At 40.6% G+C, this 17,716-nt stretch overlaps 2 protein-coding genes across 5 annotated transcripts; one reads left to right on the top strand and one right to left on the bottom strand.

Moving 5' to 3' along the window:
- Positions 1-1,008: 1,008 nt before the first annotated feature.
- Positions 1,009-9,202, bottom strand: LOC108104600 (protein anachronism). 3 transcript variants are annotated; one of them, XM_017210769.2, is made up of 5 exons: positions 8,641-9,202; positions 4,195-4,580; positions 3,590-3,856; positions 2,710-2,782; positions 1,009-2,224 (listed from the first exon to the last, which is right to left on the bottom strand). In XM_017210769.2, exons 1-5 carry the CDS (start codon positions 8,934-8,936, stop codon positions 1,801-1,803), a joined length of 1,446 nt encoding a protein of 481 aa, XP_017066258.1. In that variant the 5' UTR covers positions 8,937-9,202; the 3' UTR covers positions 1,009-1,800. The 3 variants fall into 3 exon arrangements, with proteins under 3 accessions (XP_017066258.1, XP_017066259.1, XP_017066260.1); XM_017210770.2 differs by having other exon boundaries at positions 4,204-4,580; XM_017210771.1 differs by having other exon boundaries at positions 2,101-2,224; positions 3,594-3,856.
- Positions 9,203-16,231: 7,029 nt separating this feature from the next.
- LOC108104464 (leucine-rich repeat-containing protein 34) lies at positions 16,232-17,622 on the top strand. Of its 2 annotated transcripts, none has more exons than XM_017210529.1 (2): positions 16,232-16,717; positions 16,780-17,622. In XM_017210529.1, the coding sequence occupies exons 1-2, from the start codon at positions 16,297-16,299 to the stop codon at positions 17,520-17,522; spliced, it is 1,164 nt and encodes a 387-aa protein (XP_017066018.1). In that variant the 5' UTR covers positions 16,232-16,296; the 3' UTR covers positions 17,523-17,622. The 2 variants fall into 2 exon arrangements, with proteins under 2 accessions (XP_017066018.1, XP_017066017.1); XM_017210528.1 differs by having other exon boundaries at positions 16,759-17,622.
- The last annotated feature ends 94 nt before the right edge of the window (positions 17,623-17,716 follow it).

Genomic DNA, 17,716 nt, shown 5'->3' with positions numbered 1-17,716 from the left:
GTATTTGATAAGGGAATATCAGGTTCGGGTCGACACAGCTCGATTAGTTACTTTTGTATCTAATGATTTATAATATATTGATACCATTTGACCTTGTCAATTAAGAGAGGTAGTATAATTTAAAGGCAAGTCTAATCTCAAGTTTACAGAAATTCCGATTGAGAATTTCTCTATCTGTTTTACTTAATTTCTATTAGCCATGGGTACCTCTCAGCCGTTACTTTATTTAGCTACGTTTTTGGTAAGGCGTTAATTTGCTTAAATACACAGGGAAATAAATATTGATTTCTTGATTGAGTTACAGCATTTTCTCCAAGCCTATTAAAGTAAAATGACAGAAACATTGTTAGAGATTTTTATTATACAGTTGCTAGAGCCGTTTTAACTGATTTTGAAGAGATCTTAACGTGTGGATCCCCTTCATTTGTCTTCTATATTTAACCCTATTTTTTTGCTGTGCAATAAAAATTATTTCTGTATTTTTCTCTCTATTTATCTGGCCAATTAAGCGGAATACATCTCCAATGGCAGTGTACCGCTGAATAGGTAATTGGGATGACATGTATGCTGTTTTATCAGCTGCTTGTTTAGAGTGATACGCTCTCGGCCTGCCTTCCATGCCGATATTATAGCGAGATAATTTCCAGGAGGGCCATAAACCAGATTTTTAGCGATAGCAATGACGTTTGAGGAATATGATTACGATAGTGTAGAGGTACTAAAGGTGTTCGGCTGTCGCGATACGGAGTCGTACACCCGCCCATTGATAAAGTCCTCTACTGGTGGTCGAGGGCACCGGCGATTACAAAAATGTTCCAATTGATTGGCCAATCGGTGGTAGTCATAAATAGTCAAGTGCAAAGTTGAAAGAGATTAGCAATCGGATTTTATAAGAAAACATATCTTATCGTCAAGCCCCTGGTGTGGCAACAAGATCCAAATGGGGGGATAACATAAGGGAAACGGTAGTCAACTGTATTAATCTTATTCAATTCGCAACTTTATACGTTTGCGTCTTATATTTATTTAATATATTTATTTTTTTCATTTTTTATTCATAATTGCAATCGACATACAAATGCACTTAGTTAGGATGGAGGTGAAGGATTAGGCATCGTAAGCTGTTTGACTTAATGAACATGTGGTTCTTATGAAATCTTAAAAACAAAACAGAACATTGGGTTCCAAAGGTTCCAATTTGCAAAGGAATTTCGAGATTTAGGGCTGCTCATTGGCGCTCTGTTGCTAGCAGGAAGGCACTTTTAACCTAGTGACTTATTTATATAACAAAATTGTGTGTCGGGACTATAATCGCTTATCAATGGAATCGAAAATGCTTGATTTGGTTCGTCCTTGGCTTGCTGGTTTTTCGAGTGGATTGTGCAGAAGTCTGGGATTGTAATGCTTCGATAAGGCATCGATTAATTTTGTTTACGATCTAAAAATATTACTTAAATTCGTATTAAATGTTTTCCGGGTTTGTTTTCCATTCTTGAGGTTCTAACAATTTTTTTTTGTTGCGCAAAAATGTACGAATTCAACCCCATCTAAATCACAGGCTTCTAATATAAGAGAGATTTTAAAAATTAAAATCAAATTTCGACCGAAAATTGGCTTAGCTTACAACGAATTTTAAAAATATATAATTTAAATAAGGTTACGCGGTAGAGGAAACCGTTCAACTAAAAACTAATTAAGTCAACTGGCCCTAAAGTTACAAATATAAAACAAGAAATTAATATAAGACCAGCATGAGTGTGGGTGAGAGAGAATGTGGGTTCGGTTGGATGATTGTGACATCTATTCCTGCTTGTGGGTCTGGCTCTTATGGTGTTTGGGATGACGATGATGGTGCTGGCGATGCTGATGCAGCTGATGGTGCGTATGGTGGTGGCCAGTTCGATGGCGATGGTGATTCGAGACAGGCTCCATCTGCTGTTCGCTATTACTCGCCGAAGACATCAGCTCCTCGGCCTCGAGCTCGGCCTCAATTTGGGCGGATTCGGAGTCCGATTCCGGGCGCTGGTGACTGTGGTGGTGGCGCTGATGGTGCTGGTGAGTCCGACCTCGCTGCTGACTGTCGTAATCGCCGCTCTCGTCCAGCTGGTTGTCGATCGTGGGTGAGTTGGATGTGGTGGATTCGATGTGCACTTTGTTCTTGGGTGTGTTGTAAATGCTCTTCATAAAGCTGCTGCCGTTGAAGAGAATATCTAACCTTGGTTTTCTGTAAAATAAAAAAGTTCATTTGTTTAAAAAACTAAAAATTTGAATTTTAATTTCGAATTGTATTTAATTATTTCCAATTTGAAGATTGAGAACCTAATGCTAACTAATAAATGTTTATAAAAATGAATATTAAATATTTAAAAGCAAAAACATTAATTGGATAGACATTGTATTAAAATATAAATAAATAAATATTACACTTTTTAACTACGAACAGTTTGAAACAAACAAATATTGTATTTAAATAATTTAAATAACTAATTAGGCACTAGTAACTGAACACCGTTATTCAAACAAATTTAGTAGGGTCATACACTGCTTAGTGTTGTGAAACGCCATAACCTTAGCCGAGATCATTTGCAAGCAGTTGACAAGCACTTGACAAGCAGTCTACTGTCTAAAGCAGTGCTTGGCGGCAAGATTTAAATCGAAATCGAAAGTTGGAGAGCAAAACGACTAAATGCAATTCCATTTTACACTTACCTTGGCAATGTCCAACTCTCCAGATAAGACTTAAACGGTTCTGTTCGGTAAACGCCCCATGGGACAGCAACGTCTGCAATAATATATGTGGCCAAAGAATACCATTAAAATTCTGTCAAAAATATATGGTAGGTCATGCAATGCAAATTGAAAATCGGGCAAATGAAGGGCATGCAAAAGAGCAAAAAACAACAACAATAACACTTTTGGCCAGTGAAAAGCGCATAAACTGAACAACAATGAAAGCCGAGCACTGCGCACAACGGTGCGTATGAGCAATTTCGATTAGTAGCACCTTGAGCTAGATCTGCATCTGCGATTTTGTATCTTACCGATCCAGGGCGATATCTTTCAAGACCTGAGTCAATCCTAAACAAACAAATCTCTGCACATTCGTTACTTCCGCTCCACTTTGAGCACCCAAAACCCAAGCCCATGAATTTTAAAAATATACGGACGGAAGCATTTCGTAAGAAAAACGTGCAGGCTGCTAAGGTAAATTGTAAATTGAGACTTTGATTCTGCCGACTGTGCAGCCACAATTCGATGACTAGGTAAATTTTGAATTACGTCTACCGATATTCGAATTCGGTCTGAAATTACATTGGAATTACATTTTTTTGTCTCTTTTTTATTCGATAAGCTCAATTTACGTCTGCCTGCTGTCCGGCCCCCCAAAATCGCCTGAGTAATGACCTTTTCGGGAATGTAAATAAATTCAAGTCGTCGAGATGGTGGGAAAGGGGCCTGTCGCTAACGATATGGATGGGATATAAATGTGAAAAGTGAGAGATAGTGAAAGTGACTGATGGGGAGGTCTAGGCACCTCCACTCCATTCCCAAAGAGCAGTTAGTTGGACATGGCAAACAACACGCTTACCTGCCTGATCACAAGTGGGTGGGTCGAAGTAGAGACCCGGCTTCAGGGGATTCTCTTCGTCGTCGTGCACCTCGATCATCAGAATGCCCACCATACTGGAGGTCAACTGGGGATGTAGTGGTTGCTGTTGGCGTAGTAGCTGGCGGTGCTGTTGCTCCTGGCGGTGTTGCTGCTCCCAGTAGGCGAGGGCGCACTTTACATCGATCTCCACCCAGCCAGTGGAGGAGGTGCTCAACATAGCGGTGTTGCAGGTGCGCTTCTTGCGCTCTGGAAATGGAAAAGAGAATCAGGTAAGCTACTTTTAAACATGTAACATTTTAATATATTTGGTAGTACTTGTTATGTAAGCTAAATTATTGCCAACATGAAATATTCCTATGCTGAATGCTGGGTTTTATGATATAAATAAATAAAGGAATATTGCTGACAAATCAAAGCTTCCGAATTAAGGCAATTTTTGTTTTATTTTTCCATACAATATTAACCAGCATATTATTTGATTTTGCCTTTTAAAAAACAATTCAAGATTTAAGTTATTTTGCATTGCAATTGATTAATTGATTGTTAGTAAATGTAACTATAATAATTTTGTGGAGTCTTCCTACCTAACTTACGTTTCTTCCTCTGCTGATGGACAATGGAGACGGTGACTCGGATTTGGGGACCTACTGGCGGCTGCTCGGCGCAATTTGCCATGCTGCCCGGAGTCTCTGTGCTCACAGACTGAGATGGAAGCTGAGTGGGATTTTGGTCGCGATTCTGGCCAGGATTGATCTTGTAGAGGCGAAGCAGTGCACTGCTCAAACGGTCGCCATTGTTGGAAATGAAAACGCTGCTGGCAAACTGAAGAGTCACGTTGTTGCCCAAAGGCCACTCCTCCGGACTGGTAGTTTCCGTATTACAAATGGGAAATCCGGCCTTTTCCTTGGAGACACTGCCATTGGGTTCATTGGAGATGGCCTTTTGCACGCGCTTATAGATGTCATTGAGTCTGGAAAATATTAGAGAACAAATAATGATATATATTATGACATTTTTTGACTTGGAATTCATATAGTCCCCCTTCTCATGGTTGATGTGTACTAAGAACTGGCATCATTCCGTGGCTCATCTCAAAACTATTTGTATGCCCGAGTTGTCCAGTTCAGAAAATTTAGTTCAAGTGTTTATGTAAGGCTCACTTAATTGACATTAGAGAGCGGTCAGCGTTACAGACATTCACAATAGAAAAGCCCAGAGATGGGCAGCGTGAAATACGTGCCCGCTTCCATTTGACGAGAATTTATAACTTTGATTCAATTTAGTCGGACAACACTCGCAGCGAATAAACTAGTTCTTATCGAGGGACTGGCAAAACTGCCGCCAAACGGGAGCCAAATGTGTTGGGAACCACCCATAATGATTAAACTATTTTCCATCCATAAAAACCAATCGCGTGATAGCCAGAGTTCAGTGCACTGTTTGGGCATAAAACTAATTCCCAAACGTTTATCAATTTATGATAGTAAGCATTTTAGAAACTAAGATAATCCATCTACTTTGGACTGACTGCTCGCCCTCAAAATCTGAGATTGCAGGAGTTCTTAAAATACATCATTGAAAATGTTCTTCAATATTCAGGGCAAATAATTATTTATTTACGGAATAAACTACGTGAGCACTTCAGACTATGACCAAATATTCGACTTGCCGCCTACTTAACTATTTTTCTTCCTTAAACTAAAAATATAAAAAATGCGACTGGCCCGTGATATCTGTGCTGATTAAATGCTTCCACATGATTCGCTCGCTTGGGATATTTCCCAAACTTGATTATTAGCTAAGTGCGCATAGTGGAGCGAATGACAGACCCGTGTCACTTAAAAACCCATTCAGATCGAGACAGGAATCTGTCTGTGAGTGTGCCAATACACTGAGAAAAAGGTTAAAAAGGTTAAAAAAGATAAGTAGTTAGTTAAAATAATAAAAATGATGTTTCCAGTCAGAACATATTACATTAGTTTTTGTTCTTTAAATGTAAAATGCAGAGAAAATAATTAGATTATTTTATCGAAGGCTTGAACAAATATGAATGGGAAAACACCTTAGATGCTAGAGCAGATTTGAAACTGAACTTATCCACAAATAGGAATAGGCAATAACACCTTTTCTCTAAGTGCACGATCTTCGGAAGCCGGACAGACAACAATAGTTAGTTAGCTATGATCTAATCTGTCCACACTCAGTTGCCAGAGAATTGGACAATTGTATGCGTCTGGATCGGTAATTGAGAAGCTCTTGATGTTTCGTTTTTTTTATATGCCCCCCTTTCCACCTCTCGAAATGCATAAAAAGATCACGAAAAAATAACTGATTAATTGTTTTTGGGTCTTTGGTGTTGCCCGCGGCGCAATTTGTCTAGCCAAAAATACAATTATGAAACACGGTCGCCGGCTGACTGTCTGCCTTCCAGTTTTCAGATCTTTTGGCCTTTTGCTCCGTTCCAAAACTGAACCAAGCCCCATGGCTGATTATCGGTTCTTGTTTATGTTTATGTTTACTCTGTGATCGCATCAATCGCACCGAATCGAATCTGTCTGGCTAGCTGGCTAGCCAGTTAGCCAGGCTAACTGGCTGGCTGGTTGGCTGGTTGGCTGGCCAAGGAATGCCAGAATGCGGAGTCGTCTGGAGCTGGCTGTGTGGCATGAACTTGAAAACTCGTTGAGTCGTGCCGTCTGTCTGGCCACCGTCTAGACATATTGTCAGTCTGTCAGACAGGCGGTCTTTCCGTCCGCTTGTTGTTTGCTTTTGCTCGTTGCCTGTCTGCGGGCCTAGATGCTGCACCGAAAAAAACTCACACGGAATCCAGGTCGATCTGATCGAATTCATGCTAAAAATGGCCTAATGTAAAGGGTAATAGGTAATAAGCGGATTCTGGTTAAGATTTATGTTTACTTTTCTATTCCTATTAAGCAGTTTTTTTTATGGTTTTGTGTCTATTTTTGGCTTATTATTCTTTTTTCCGGTGCTCTATAGATGCTACCGTGATACTCTGCCCGCTGTAGATACTATTTCTGTTCATGCGTGAGTCACGCATGCGCAGAGGCAGGGTTCCAATTTGGGGGGCAGGTGCCTTGGGGGCAGAAGGAAATTTGCATTGGCCTCCATTTGCTTGGGGCAGACATCTCTGAATGCATCGCCTCAGTGTCTGCGTCTGCGGTTTTGCAGTCCGTTGCCTTTGGCCACAGCAGCAACAGCAACACCATCAATACCAGTAGCAACAACGGCTAGACAGTGTCTCGCCGGCTGCACTTCATTATCATGCAACCAACAGCGAACTGCAGTCGGTCTTAAATGCACACGCCTACAACTGTTTGCATTGCACCATTGCGCCAGTTGCTGGGGGCAGACATGTCTGCTGTCCCGATATTACTCATACGTCATAAGTTTTGCCTTTTTGCCCGTTTTTGTTTTGTATTTGCCTGTGTCTGTGCTGAGCGGAACAGAACAAAACTCTGCCAAAGCAATCAAATAAGATGAAACAATTTAGATATCAGCTGTTGGCCCCCACGAATGCCCGACTGGCATAGCAACGACCTACAAAAAGTTCATTACCGGAGACCCGGAGACAGAGACGGAGTCGGAGTCGTACTCGGAGCCCGGATAGCTAGACATGGCCCAGACTGCTCCCAGACATGTGCCAGACATCCATACAAAGATACAGAGGTCGCCGCCGCTGCCGCCAACGACGACGACGACGGAATTCGATGCAGCCTGCAGTTTTCTGAGAGTGCGGGTGTCAGAGTGTCCGCATTGTGCAGCGGCGTCGCGACAGTTGCACTACCGTATCTGATGGATACAACAGATACCATTGATAGATCTGGGGCTGCCAGGCCCTCGTCGCTTTGATCTATTTGATGGTGAGTGGTCAGAAAGTTGGTTAAACCGCATTAGAAATTCTTATTTTGAATAATATTTTAGAAATTAGGGTAATTGGAGTATCTGATGGATACAATAGATGCCTTTTTAACTTGGGATTGTTGAAAATTGGTTGGTCAGAATGTTGGTTGAACTTCATAAGGCATCAGGTATAAATTCCAGTAAAAAATAATAAATGATGTGCCTATTGATAGATCGATGCAGTCATACCCTTGTCACTTTGACCTATTTTATTTTGTAACTTTTACATTTTACTGAAACTGTTTTAAAGGAAAACACATACCAGCTCGACAATCCCATAAAAAATTCAATTTAAAATATTCACTTTATAGTAGTTAAATAAAATCTTTAAGCTTTTGTGATCCTAATCGGTCTTCTTTTCCGATAATCACAAACAAAAGGCGCAATTTGTGGGCACGCTTCTCGTGTATAGCTAAAATAATTTATTGATCATAAGTTTCGGTCTGCTAAGCGAGGCCATTACATTTATGACTTTTGGTAAGAACATCATGCATTCGGTGAAGCATTCAATCAATAAATAAAAATATATAGAAATTAAGTACACATATGGAAAATTCCCATGGGAAAATCTATATTTTCTTAACTTATATATATTAATTCGCCGAATCGGTTTCCATGAGGGCAAATCGTGTTGAAGATAAACCAAATGAAGCAAATCGTGTACAATGTACTTTTCAAAATAAACTCGAATAAGGCGCTATAGATTTTTTGTTCGGGTTTTTGGCCACAATTGCGAGATGCACAAATGGTTTTAGCCTTGACTGAGACTGGCCCGTGTTTGGACAAATCTCTCACTTAACAGACGTCAAATATTCAAATATTTTTTCTGGCAATTTGGCAGCAGGGAAATTGTGTGTTTATACACATTGTATGGCCGAAACAGATTGAGCATTTAATTGCGAAGTGCACCGTTTGAAATTGTTGTATACAATTTAGCTAGCAACTTTTTATTATTTTTTGTTACACATTTCTTTTCGGCAAGTCATTTGTTTGAGCAGAGCGCTTTGTTTGGTTGATTTTCTATTTAGCTTTCTATTCTTAGGAAAATGGGTTTCTATTCTGGGAAAAGGCGTGTGACAGTGATTGACAATTTCGAGGTGATTGGCACTTACCGGTGAGTGGCGACCTGCTGCAGATATTGCTGATTAGAAGACTGGGCCGTATCGTCCCTCATGTTTGGATTGCTGCGGTTCTGGATGCTCAGGATTTGCTCCTCGGTCAAGTTGAATCGGTTCAAGATGGTCCTGTTGAAAGGATTGACCACCTCTGATTGCACACCCTCTATGAAGAAGGCAGGATCGAAGGGAGTGGCCTTCGAGTTTCCGGACATTATGACCAAAAACAGGACCATAATTAGCCCTCTCAAACGATTCCTTCCACATTTCTCACCACGCACAGCACTTGCCATTTTTCAGTTCTATTTATTTTCTATTTTAACCAAGCTAAAAATGTTTTCACTGGGAAATTGTTGTCTCTTTTTGATTAGCCAACACTAGATCGTGAAACAAATTAATTTTTATTTATTTCTTGCACATTGTTCACTGCATCTTGGCCACCAATTTTAAATGTTTTCTTTTCCTTCAACTGGATTTTGTGTATTTTTTTATAGGTGATTTGATTTTTGTTTCTTGCTCTCTGGCCGTTGTTCAGCTTCTCGATGTGTTCGCTCTAAGAACCAAGTATGAAGTGATTTGCGCCAGTCGGTTTTTTAGTCTTAAATAAGAAAAAATTTGGTTGTGCCGGGGCATATCTACTTTGTTATGGTCGTAAACGCTGCGTTGCTGCCGACACTGCTAGAAAATGTTGGCAATTGGGAATGTCAGGAAATGTTGGAGGGCTTGTTTAATGCTGATTTTAGTTGGAATATTTTTTCATTTTATTTTTGATAAGCAATGGGTAATTCGCTATCTTAAAAATAATAAAAATATAATAAGCCATGCTAAGGTAAGGGTTATACTTCATCTAGTAGTATTTATTATTATCATTGGTTAGTTTTTATTAGCTTGTTTGATATTTTAGCACTTTATAAACATAATTTAACAATCAAACACTTACTAAAATAATACTGTGATTTATTTTTCCTAATATAGCACTGCACTTTCCAAGTAAAACCACTTTGCAGTCGAACTAAGTTTGCAGTGTAGCGCTTGCAGACTTCGGTCGGTGGTTCGGCTGGCGCTCGGAAATGCGGTGGCCGACCAATCAACGCCGCTTGAGGATCTGCCGGCGCAGCTGACGTCGTCGTGTTTGTGTGGGTATGACTATGCTTATGATTATACATATGGTTATATGTGTATGTGTGCAGTGTGCCTTGCGTGCTCGAGATGGCTTATCTGTGGGCCCGAAAGTGATACTTCTGGTCCTAACCTAGGTTTGTTTGGCGACTCCCTTAAGTGTTAAGTGCTATCAGATAGAACTATCGGATAGAAACGTGTCTATAGCTTCACATTGGACGACACACTCCAAACACCAAAACTGAAATACTTGAACTTGCAAATTAACCAGCAGTCTAAAATCACTGTATTTAATCTATTAAATGCTTTTGCACTCATCGCAGCTCACTATATGTCCGTAAATACTAGACCTGGTTTTTCCGAACATTATGTGCGTGACGGATTAGATTATTCTTAAGTGATGTTCTTCAGGCGACCGCACAATTAGTATGACTTAATCAAATTGTTTTGATAGGTAAGTTATGTATGTAGATAACCTGACTATTATTATCAGTTTGGTTGTTATTTTTTGGGGCACAAAATCCAAGATGCCGTTGCTCTTGACTTTCAGTTGTCGCCAGCCCAGGGTAGTGCGTGCTGATTAATCAACGGACAACAAGATAGGCCAGAAAGTGCGTAGTCCATCAATTGAAAGGTGAATTGGGCGGATATATCCTATTAGGAGGTGCGTGTGGTGCCTGGTACGGCATTAACCCCAGAAAGCCCCATCCTTTTACCAGCTCTTCCGCTATTCCGCTAACGCTAACACGTTATTATTCATTCCATTCGCATACGGAAATCCAAACAGATCCCAGACTTCAAGGACGTTCTTGATTTATTTATTTATTTGCAACATCTAAACACACATCTTTCCCAGCATTTCGTCTGGACCAAAATTGAATTTCAAAATGATTGTATAATTCGAAGCACTTTATAAAGTCTGGATTCGGTACCGCTGTCCCGCTGACTGTCCATTCATATGATGTGTCTACACACCGTTTAAGTTCTGAATAGAGTGATGGCCAGGAGTGGCAAGAGAATGCCGGGTAGCTTGTCCAGACGTCGAGTGTTATGTAAAATTGCAATCGCATCAAATGCCCAGATTCATAATCTCCCTGCTGGATAAATGAAAACAAGATATATATACATATATGTAGAACGCAATCAGCGCGCCTCTTGTCGTGAAGTTTATATAATAATGTTTGTTTATTTGAGCGCTGCTCGCATAGAATTTGTCCCACTTTGTGGACAATGTGGATATGTCAGCAACAACACTAAAAAAAGAGCCAGACATTGGATGGATATATCTAGACAATTGGTATGCGAAATGAGTCAAGTCAAGTCTGGGTTTTTGATTTTTCATTAACTCTTCAAGGCTGAATGTTCGCGTGGACATCTTGGACATATATTTGGCTAATTTCTAAACATAATATGTAAATACTTCTGGTCTTCCTTTTGATCTTTTTGTTTTGGCATTTCTTTGCGGCTATTTTTGAAAGCAATTTTCTGACAAATCCGTAGTATGTCTCACGCTCGTGCCAATTTGTGGGGCTTAATTTTAAACGGTAGCCGGCAATTGCCGCCAATGAGCAACAATTTCCCCTCCAGCTGGGTGTGGGCACGCGAGGGCTCTAAAGACTCTAAAGACCGGTAGCACCACCGTCACCACTTGGGCACTTCACCATTACTATTATCACTCTATGGCCACGTACAACACCACCTGGCCTCTGAAAAACATCTGGCTATTGACTTTAAAATGATTTTCTGGATGGTTGGTTACAAGTGCTAAGCTCTGTTCTATATTTAATTGATAGCATCAGGCGAAAATACAAATGGGGACAATAAACTGATATGGCCAAGTTATAACACCTCACATTAACACCTCAGTATATGTTATGAAATAGTGTGAACTAGCTGATAAAGTTACTGGGAATTTCGAACACCCTGCCAGTTTATTTTGAATACGTTAAGCCAATTGACTGATTTTCTGATAAGTATTTAAAGTACCTGTAAAGTGGCTTTGGTAATAACGTAATATGAATAATTTTATGATCATTTCTTTGGCAATTAACAAATTACAATTCAATCAAGCCTTATCACTAATTTAGAGTATGTCTTTATCTTTCGGTGTTATTTTTACTAGTTCTTAACCAGACCTTTTAAGGCCGTTACTCTATAGATTTCTGTCGCAGTGTCGTAGTAAATATGCGGACTCAGCAGTTTTGGAAAAAAGAAACCATAGATTAAATATGGGCTAATGTCGCATCCACTAAACTTACGTTTAACACTGCTATTGGTATGCCAGATATTGGCTTATCGCTTTGTTATGACTTGTTTTGGATTTATAGTTCTTATCGCTCATCAGTTTTCGGCGTTTGTAAGGCTTAAACATAAACTTTATTGAGCAGTCATAGCGTAACTAATGAAACTATAAATACTTTTAGGGTGCTGAGTGATTTGGTCTTCCAGGTTACTTGGTCTGGCGCTTCTTGGAATTAAGTAATAAATTAGATTTCGGAATTTCAATGTACTTTAGATCAGTGTAAATGCAAAGGCATTTCCATGGATTTTAAATATGCAAGTACGGAGGCAAAATTATTTAACCATCAACACGTAGTTAGCATAATTATCCCTTACTTCTGTACTTTCGTGTTTCAAGAGGCTATGCAAACCCAAGTCAACTCCCTTCTACAATTAAAAGAGTAAAAGAATGTACTGACAAAAAATGTATGTACCTTTTCTATAAAAGAAAAAGCTGGAATCAAGTTATCTTTCTAACAATTTGTATAACAGTTCCCAATAATTGTGATTAGTTATTGATGATTGAATTTTTCCCAGTCTAAGAAGAATCGAATGGAAGAACATATAATGGACAGGGGGACCGACAGCGTGCGATAAGGTCCGGTGGGCTGGTGCAAGTCTATTAAGAATACACGATGTTCGTCAGACGGCGAACCAGACGTGTCAAGTCAGCACCGGCTCATACTCATTCTCAGTCTCAGTCTCAGTCCCTCGAACCAAGAAGAGTTTCCAGGGTCCAGACATATAGCATGTGTGCTGGTTAGTTAGCCGGTTGTTGGAAGAGCAGGCACCGAGGGTGTTACCATCTCTGGATCTTGGCTACTGGCTTTTAGCCATGGTAAGTGATGGCGACTGGTGCCGGTTGCCCAAAGCTGAGTACCGATTGCCAGGTTCCTGGGTTGTCGGTGCAACCGCTGAATGCAGTTGTCGTGATTGTTGTCTCAGATTGCATGTGGAATGCAAAGACCAGAAGCCAATTTGTTATTGTGTTGTTTTCTGCCCTCCGGGCCGGAGCTACCGTTTATTTGCAGCCGCTTCTTCCTTGGCTGTTTTTGGGTATACCCTATCTTTTGGTTAGGGTATCATTCATACGCCCAGTGGTGTGACTTTCATGTATACTTTTATGGGAATTTGTAGGATAGTTGGGTTCCTTACGCATTTATCTATACATACTCTATAAGTAAACTCTTTTCTTTATCTTTTATTGTTTTCTAAAAGCTTGTTTGATGAATTTTGGAAAATAAGTCAACTACCTGATAAGGGTATTTGGCATTCATCATGGAAATGTTATCCCCTTGGCTGATTGTTATTAATTTTTGCGCATTTTCATTTTCGGTTTTTAAGACTTTCGCGTGCCGTCGTTTGGCTTCTGTTGGTGTTTTGTTTGGGCCCAGCCCCTTCCAGCCAGATCCAGATCTCAGCAGACGAAGATGCAGACCGAGACCAAGACCCCGAGAGCCAGACAGTCCGTCGCAGAGACTGTGGCTGGAGGTGCTACACGGAGAAAAATTCTTGTTTAAGTACATCACCGAATATATGTTTGTTTTATATAAAATTAGATTAATTATAGAGATAGCTTGAGCTTACGTATTCCAATATATATTTTGAGTATTCTAGAAGTAAACACAAAATTCATAAAAAATACCCAAAAATTTTTCTCTATAATGGAATTTTGAGGTAAACTTTGATAGGTGTCAATTAAACCCAAATTATAAACAACATTTAAATTCTTTTCCGTTTCTTGTTAAGCAGAAGTTTTTATATAAACAAACAATTACCATTTGATGTTCATTTTTTTTTCAGCTGTTTACATAAGTATTAAAAATATTTGAATGTAAATAAGGAGAGTGCGTAGGTACTTGTGAAATATTCGATTTTGGTATATCAGTTTTTCGTCTGTATGGTGATGCTGTTGATGCTGTTGTTGATGCAGCAGAGGCATTTAAGCAGGCGTATGTGTAGCCGCGTCTTGTTGATTGTCAAAATTGACAATGAATGCGTTCGCCGGAGGATGCAGGGGCAGTTGGAATGGAGTTGGAGGCTGACCCAGCCAGCCGGAGACAAGTGCATGTCTCGCGTCTGCAGTTTGTCTGGAGGCCGTGGCAGACACTCAGTGCTGTTGCTATTGCCGCTGCTGTTGGCGATTTCGATATGTTGTCCTTAAGTAATGCAGATGCGCCGACGTTGTTGCATCCAAATATGGACCATGGCTGCTGGTTTGGATGCTCGATACTGGAGCGAGGCGACGGCGGAGCAGGTGAACCGATGGATAGTGGCTGCTGCAGTTTCACACTTGTGCTGAGCAGCTGAAAGTTATTTAAATGATATGCACATGCAGTGCTCCTCCGTCGCGTCGCGTTGTCTGGTAGCTGTAAACTGAGACTTCGACTGATTCTCTGTCGTCTGCGATTTTGCCTGGGCATGGGCCTTTGCCACTGCCTTTACCATTGCCTCTGCCATTGCCAGCAATTATGAGCGTCTGGCCGTCTGGCATTTTACAATATTTTTAATTATCGCGTTTTTTTCTAAGCACAGATAAGCATCTGAGCGACTGAAGGAGGAGAGCTGCTGCTCTTTTTACACTCCTGCCACTTTTCGAATTTCAATTTGAGGCCCCGAAGGCAGGCCGAATTGTCGCCACTGTTAATTGCCTCTGGTCAACAGCAGCAGGAGCAGCCATCTTGATGACTAAGCCCTGGAGTAAGTCTTGATGCCTCTTGGAGCCTCTTGGGCTCCCGGCTGTCTGCTTTCTGGACGTCTGACCATCGCGGGCCGTAAATTAATGCAGATTGGAGCCAGTCCATGGCCATGGCCAGGTCTTGGTCCCAAAGTGGAATCGCCAATCTTGTGGCCATGGCCAGGTAGTAAAAGTGAAAAATAATTCCCAGCCAATGGCTGTCAGTTGTCATTTGGTCTATTGATTAGGCACCTGTCGTCGGCCTTAGAGAAGCTTCCCATTCAGACGCAGACAAAGGCGGTGAGTTCTCTTTTCTAGCAGAGATGCCAAGAAATATTCTTAAACACTGTCATTAATTTTACTGTTTTGTATTTTTTTCTTTAGACTTTTCATAAACATAATCTAAGACTCTCATTCAATTTTTGGATAATTTATTTTAGCTGAACCTAAATAAATATAAACTACTTTGATATTTCTAAAGAATTCTCCATATAGCAAAAGAGCTAAAACGACAGCACTGTCCTTGACTGGCCACGTTCTTCGAAGTCTTCGAAGCACTGCCAAGGTAATCAAATAAATGAAGATGCAACCTGACCATAAATGGTGCAAATACCATTCATACTCCTGCATTCCCCACTGGCTACGTGCACCTCCTGCCTGATGTCAATAAGTACTCGTACATATATATACGAGTATATAGCTATATTGGTTTTGGGTTCCAACTTTATTTATAGGACAGGAACGACGCGTGCCGGCACGCCAGGATGCCATTGCTTGGAGACCACGTGGCGGACAATGAGTTCCCATTGTGGAATAGGATACATAAATGAATGAAATGGCGTTTATGGTAATTCGCACCAAGTTTGTGCAGCCAGTTCTCAAACTATGCTAATGAGACCGTGGATGCCTTGGGCTCCAAAAGCGGATTTCTTGCCATCCTGCTGATGGGGAATATGACGAAAATGAGGAAGCATTCCGCTCTATTTAAGGTGACAACACTTTAGTCCTTCGAGGAACTACTGCCAACGGACTTTTACCTGTTTTAAATCCTGGCCTGAAAAACTGTTAAAGTTATTTTTACTATTTATCAGAATTTACAAGTATATTTTATATGAACTATTTTTGTTTTTGGTTCCCACAGTGCCTTGACGATAAAACTTTTTACCATCGATTTGGAAAGCGACGATTTTAGTTTAGTCGAGAGACAACAGACTTGGAGGCAAGTTTTACGCTTAGGGAAATAAACAGAAAACAACTTACAGAACCCTATTTTCTAAAGTAACTTTGGGCTGAAATAGTAAAAAGGTTAAAGGGAATAGTGTAAGCTCAAATTCGATTATAGATTCGTCATGCCTATATTTGACCTGTATTAAACTTAAGTATCCGTGTAAATAATCTATGCCTTAAACATAAGAAATGTAGAAATGCAGTTGGTATCCAGCCGAAAAGTATGCAAGGCTTTAAGAAATACTTAAATTTCTTTTTAAACACTATCTGCGCTGGTTTTAACTGTCAAAAATTAACTATTACAATTTAAAATATTTAATTTACAATTATTATACACTACGAAGATCAAGATGTGTGAAGTGATTCTACCATGTGAATACAATCCAAAGGAATGTCCCAGTCTTCCCAAGGAAAAACCACGTCTCTTCACGAATCTACTTCTTTACTGTTGGCAAAGGGAGTATGACAAGCGACCCTATCGTCAATTTCAGTTCAAACGGTTAGAGTTTGAGGAGAGGATTGGTCGGAAGTACCACTGCATCCGCGACCTTCGGGTCATTGTTAACTATCTCCTGAGGCGTCCACAGTTATCCGTGAACATTTCTAGCCTGGTCGTTAGCAACTGGGATGCGGGTCTCCTGAAGGACTTTATACGAGCCCTAATTCCCGTTTGGTATATAGACTTGACACTAATGAACTTTCCCCATGAGTTCTTCGTGATGATGCGGCTCAATGCGGGAAAGTTGAATGTTAGCCATTTGAGCTTGCAAGGTTAGTGGTGCTTCGAATTAAAATATGTTTCCTGTCCCAAGGTCCCTCTTGTGATCCCGCAGGCACTCCACTCACAGACAATGATGTGCGCATCCTTAGAGAATTTCTTCTGGTCAGCAAGACCCTACGAAAATTAAACGTCTCTAGATGCAGCCTGACCCAATATAACTTTGCACTGATTGCGGATGGAGTCTACAAGTCGCCAGGAGTCCGTCGCTTAAATGCCAGCCGGCTGTTAGGAAAGGGTCTTACTCTGGACTCAGAAAAAATGGCCTCCATACTTGGTTCACTGCTGATGCAGAACACACTCTGGAGCCTAACGTTGGAGCACTGTGAACTGACCGCCCAGGATATGATTCCTATCGCCGAATACTTGGCACTGCCCGATTCGCGATTCCGGCGTCTGCGAATCGCCTGCAATAAGATTGGCCCGGATGGAGTCTTTTTTCTCATGCGTGGGATGTCCTTAGGTGGGTATCTGGAGTTGCTAGACATTAGATACTGTTCAATTGGCACCCATGGTGGCGAGTGGGTGGCCAAGTACCTCACCTCCTGTCGCAAGCTGCAGAGCCTACACTTGAACTACAACGAAATAGGCAGTGAGGCAGTGAATTTAATCCTTTTGGCCATGAAAAAGCGTTGCAAGCTGGAGCGCCTTACCTTGTATGGTAATACGTTCGATTCGCGTACGGCTATGATTGTGCGTCGTCTGCTGGACGCGGAGGTCGTTCTTCACTCCGAGCTGGACATTAGTTATACCTACGACGAGGCTCTGCAGGATTACAGGGTAGTGCCTTGGAGATAGAAAATGGTTGGTAAAGTATTGGTTCTGTGTGCAAATAGATTTATTAATGGGAAATTAAAACAAAAGTTACTAATAAAATTCTTTGTAGAATTGAATGATGTCTCTTTAAGGTTTTTAAAGACTTTTTTTTAATCTGCAAGTAAAAGATATATGGCGCCAGTAAGTATGCTATAAATTGTGTAACAGTGTTCTGT

The sequence above is a fragment of the Drosophila eugracilis genome, unplaced genomic scaffold, assembly GCF_018153835.1.
Source record: "Drosophila eugracilis isolate 14026-0451.02 unplaced genomic scaffold, ASM1815383v1 contig_1765, whole genome shotgun sequence".
Taxonomy (NCBI): domain Eukaryota; kingdom Metazoa; phylum Arthropoda; class Insecta; order Diptera; family Drosophilidae; genus Drosophila; species Drosophila eugracilis.
Note: the sequence above shows the minus strand (reverse complement) of the source record. Positions and strands in the feature narration are given on the sequence as shown.

Excerpts from the sequence above, each read along its gene's own strand:
- LOC108104600 (XM_017210769.2), bottom strand. The coding sequence starts at position 8,936 with ATGGCAAGTGCTGTGCGTGGTGAGAAATGTGGAAGGAATCGTTTGAGA. Across the intron at positions 2,783-3,589 it reads ACCCACTTGTGATCAGGCAG|ACGTTGCTGTCCCATGGGGC; the intron begins GTAAGCGTGTTG and ends ATATTATTGCAG. Across the intron at positions 2,225-2,709 it reads GAGAGTTGGACATTGCCAAG|AAAACCAAGGTTAGATATTC; the intron begins GTAAGTGTAAAA and ends TTTATTTTACAG.
- LOC108104464 (XM_017210528.1), top strand. The coding sequence starts at position 16,297 with ATGTGTGAAGTGATTCTACCATGTGAATACAATCCAAAGGAATGTCCC. Across the intron at positions 16,718-16,758 it reads TAGCCATTTGAGCTTGCAAG|GTCCCTCTTGTGATCCCGCA; the intron begins GTTAGTGGTGCT and ends TCCTGTCCCAAG.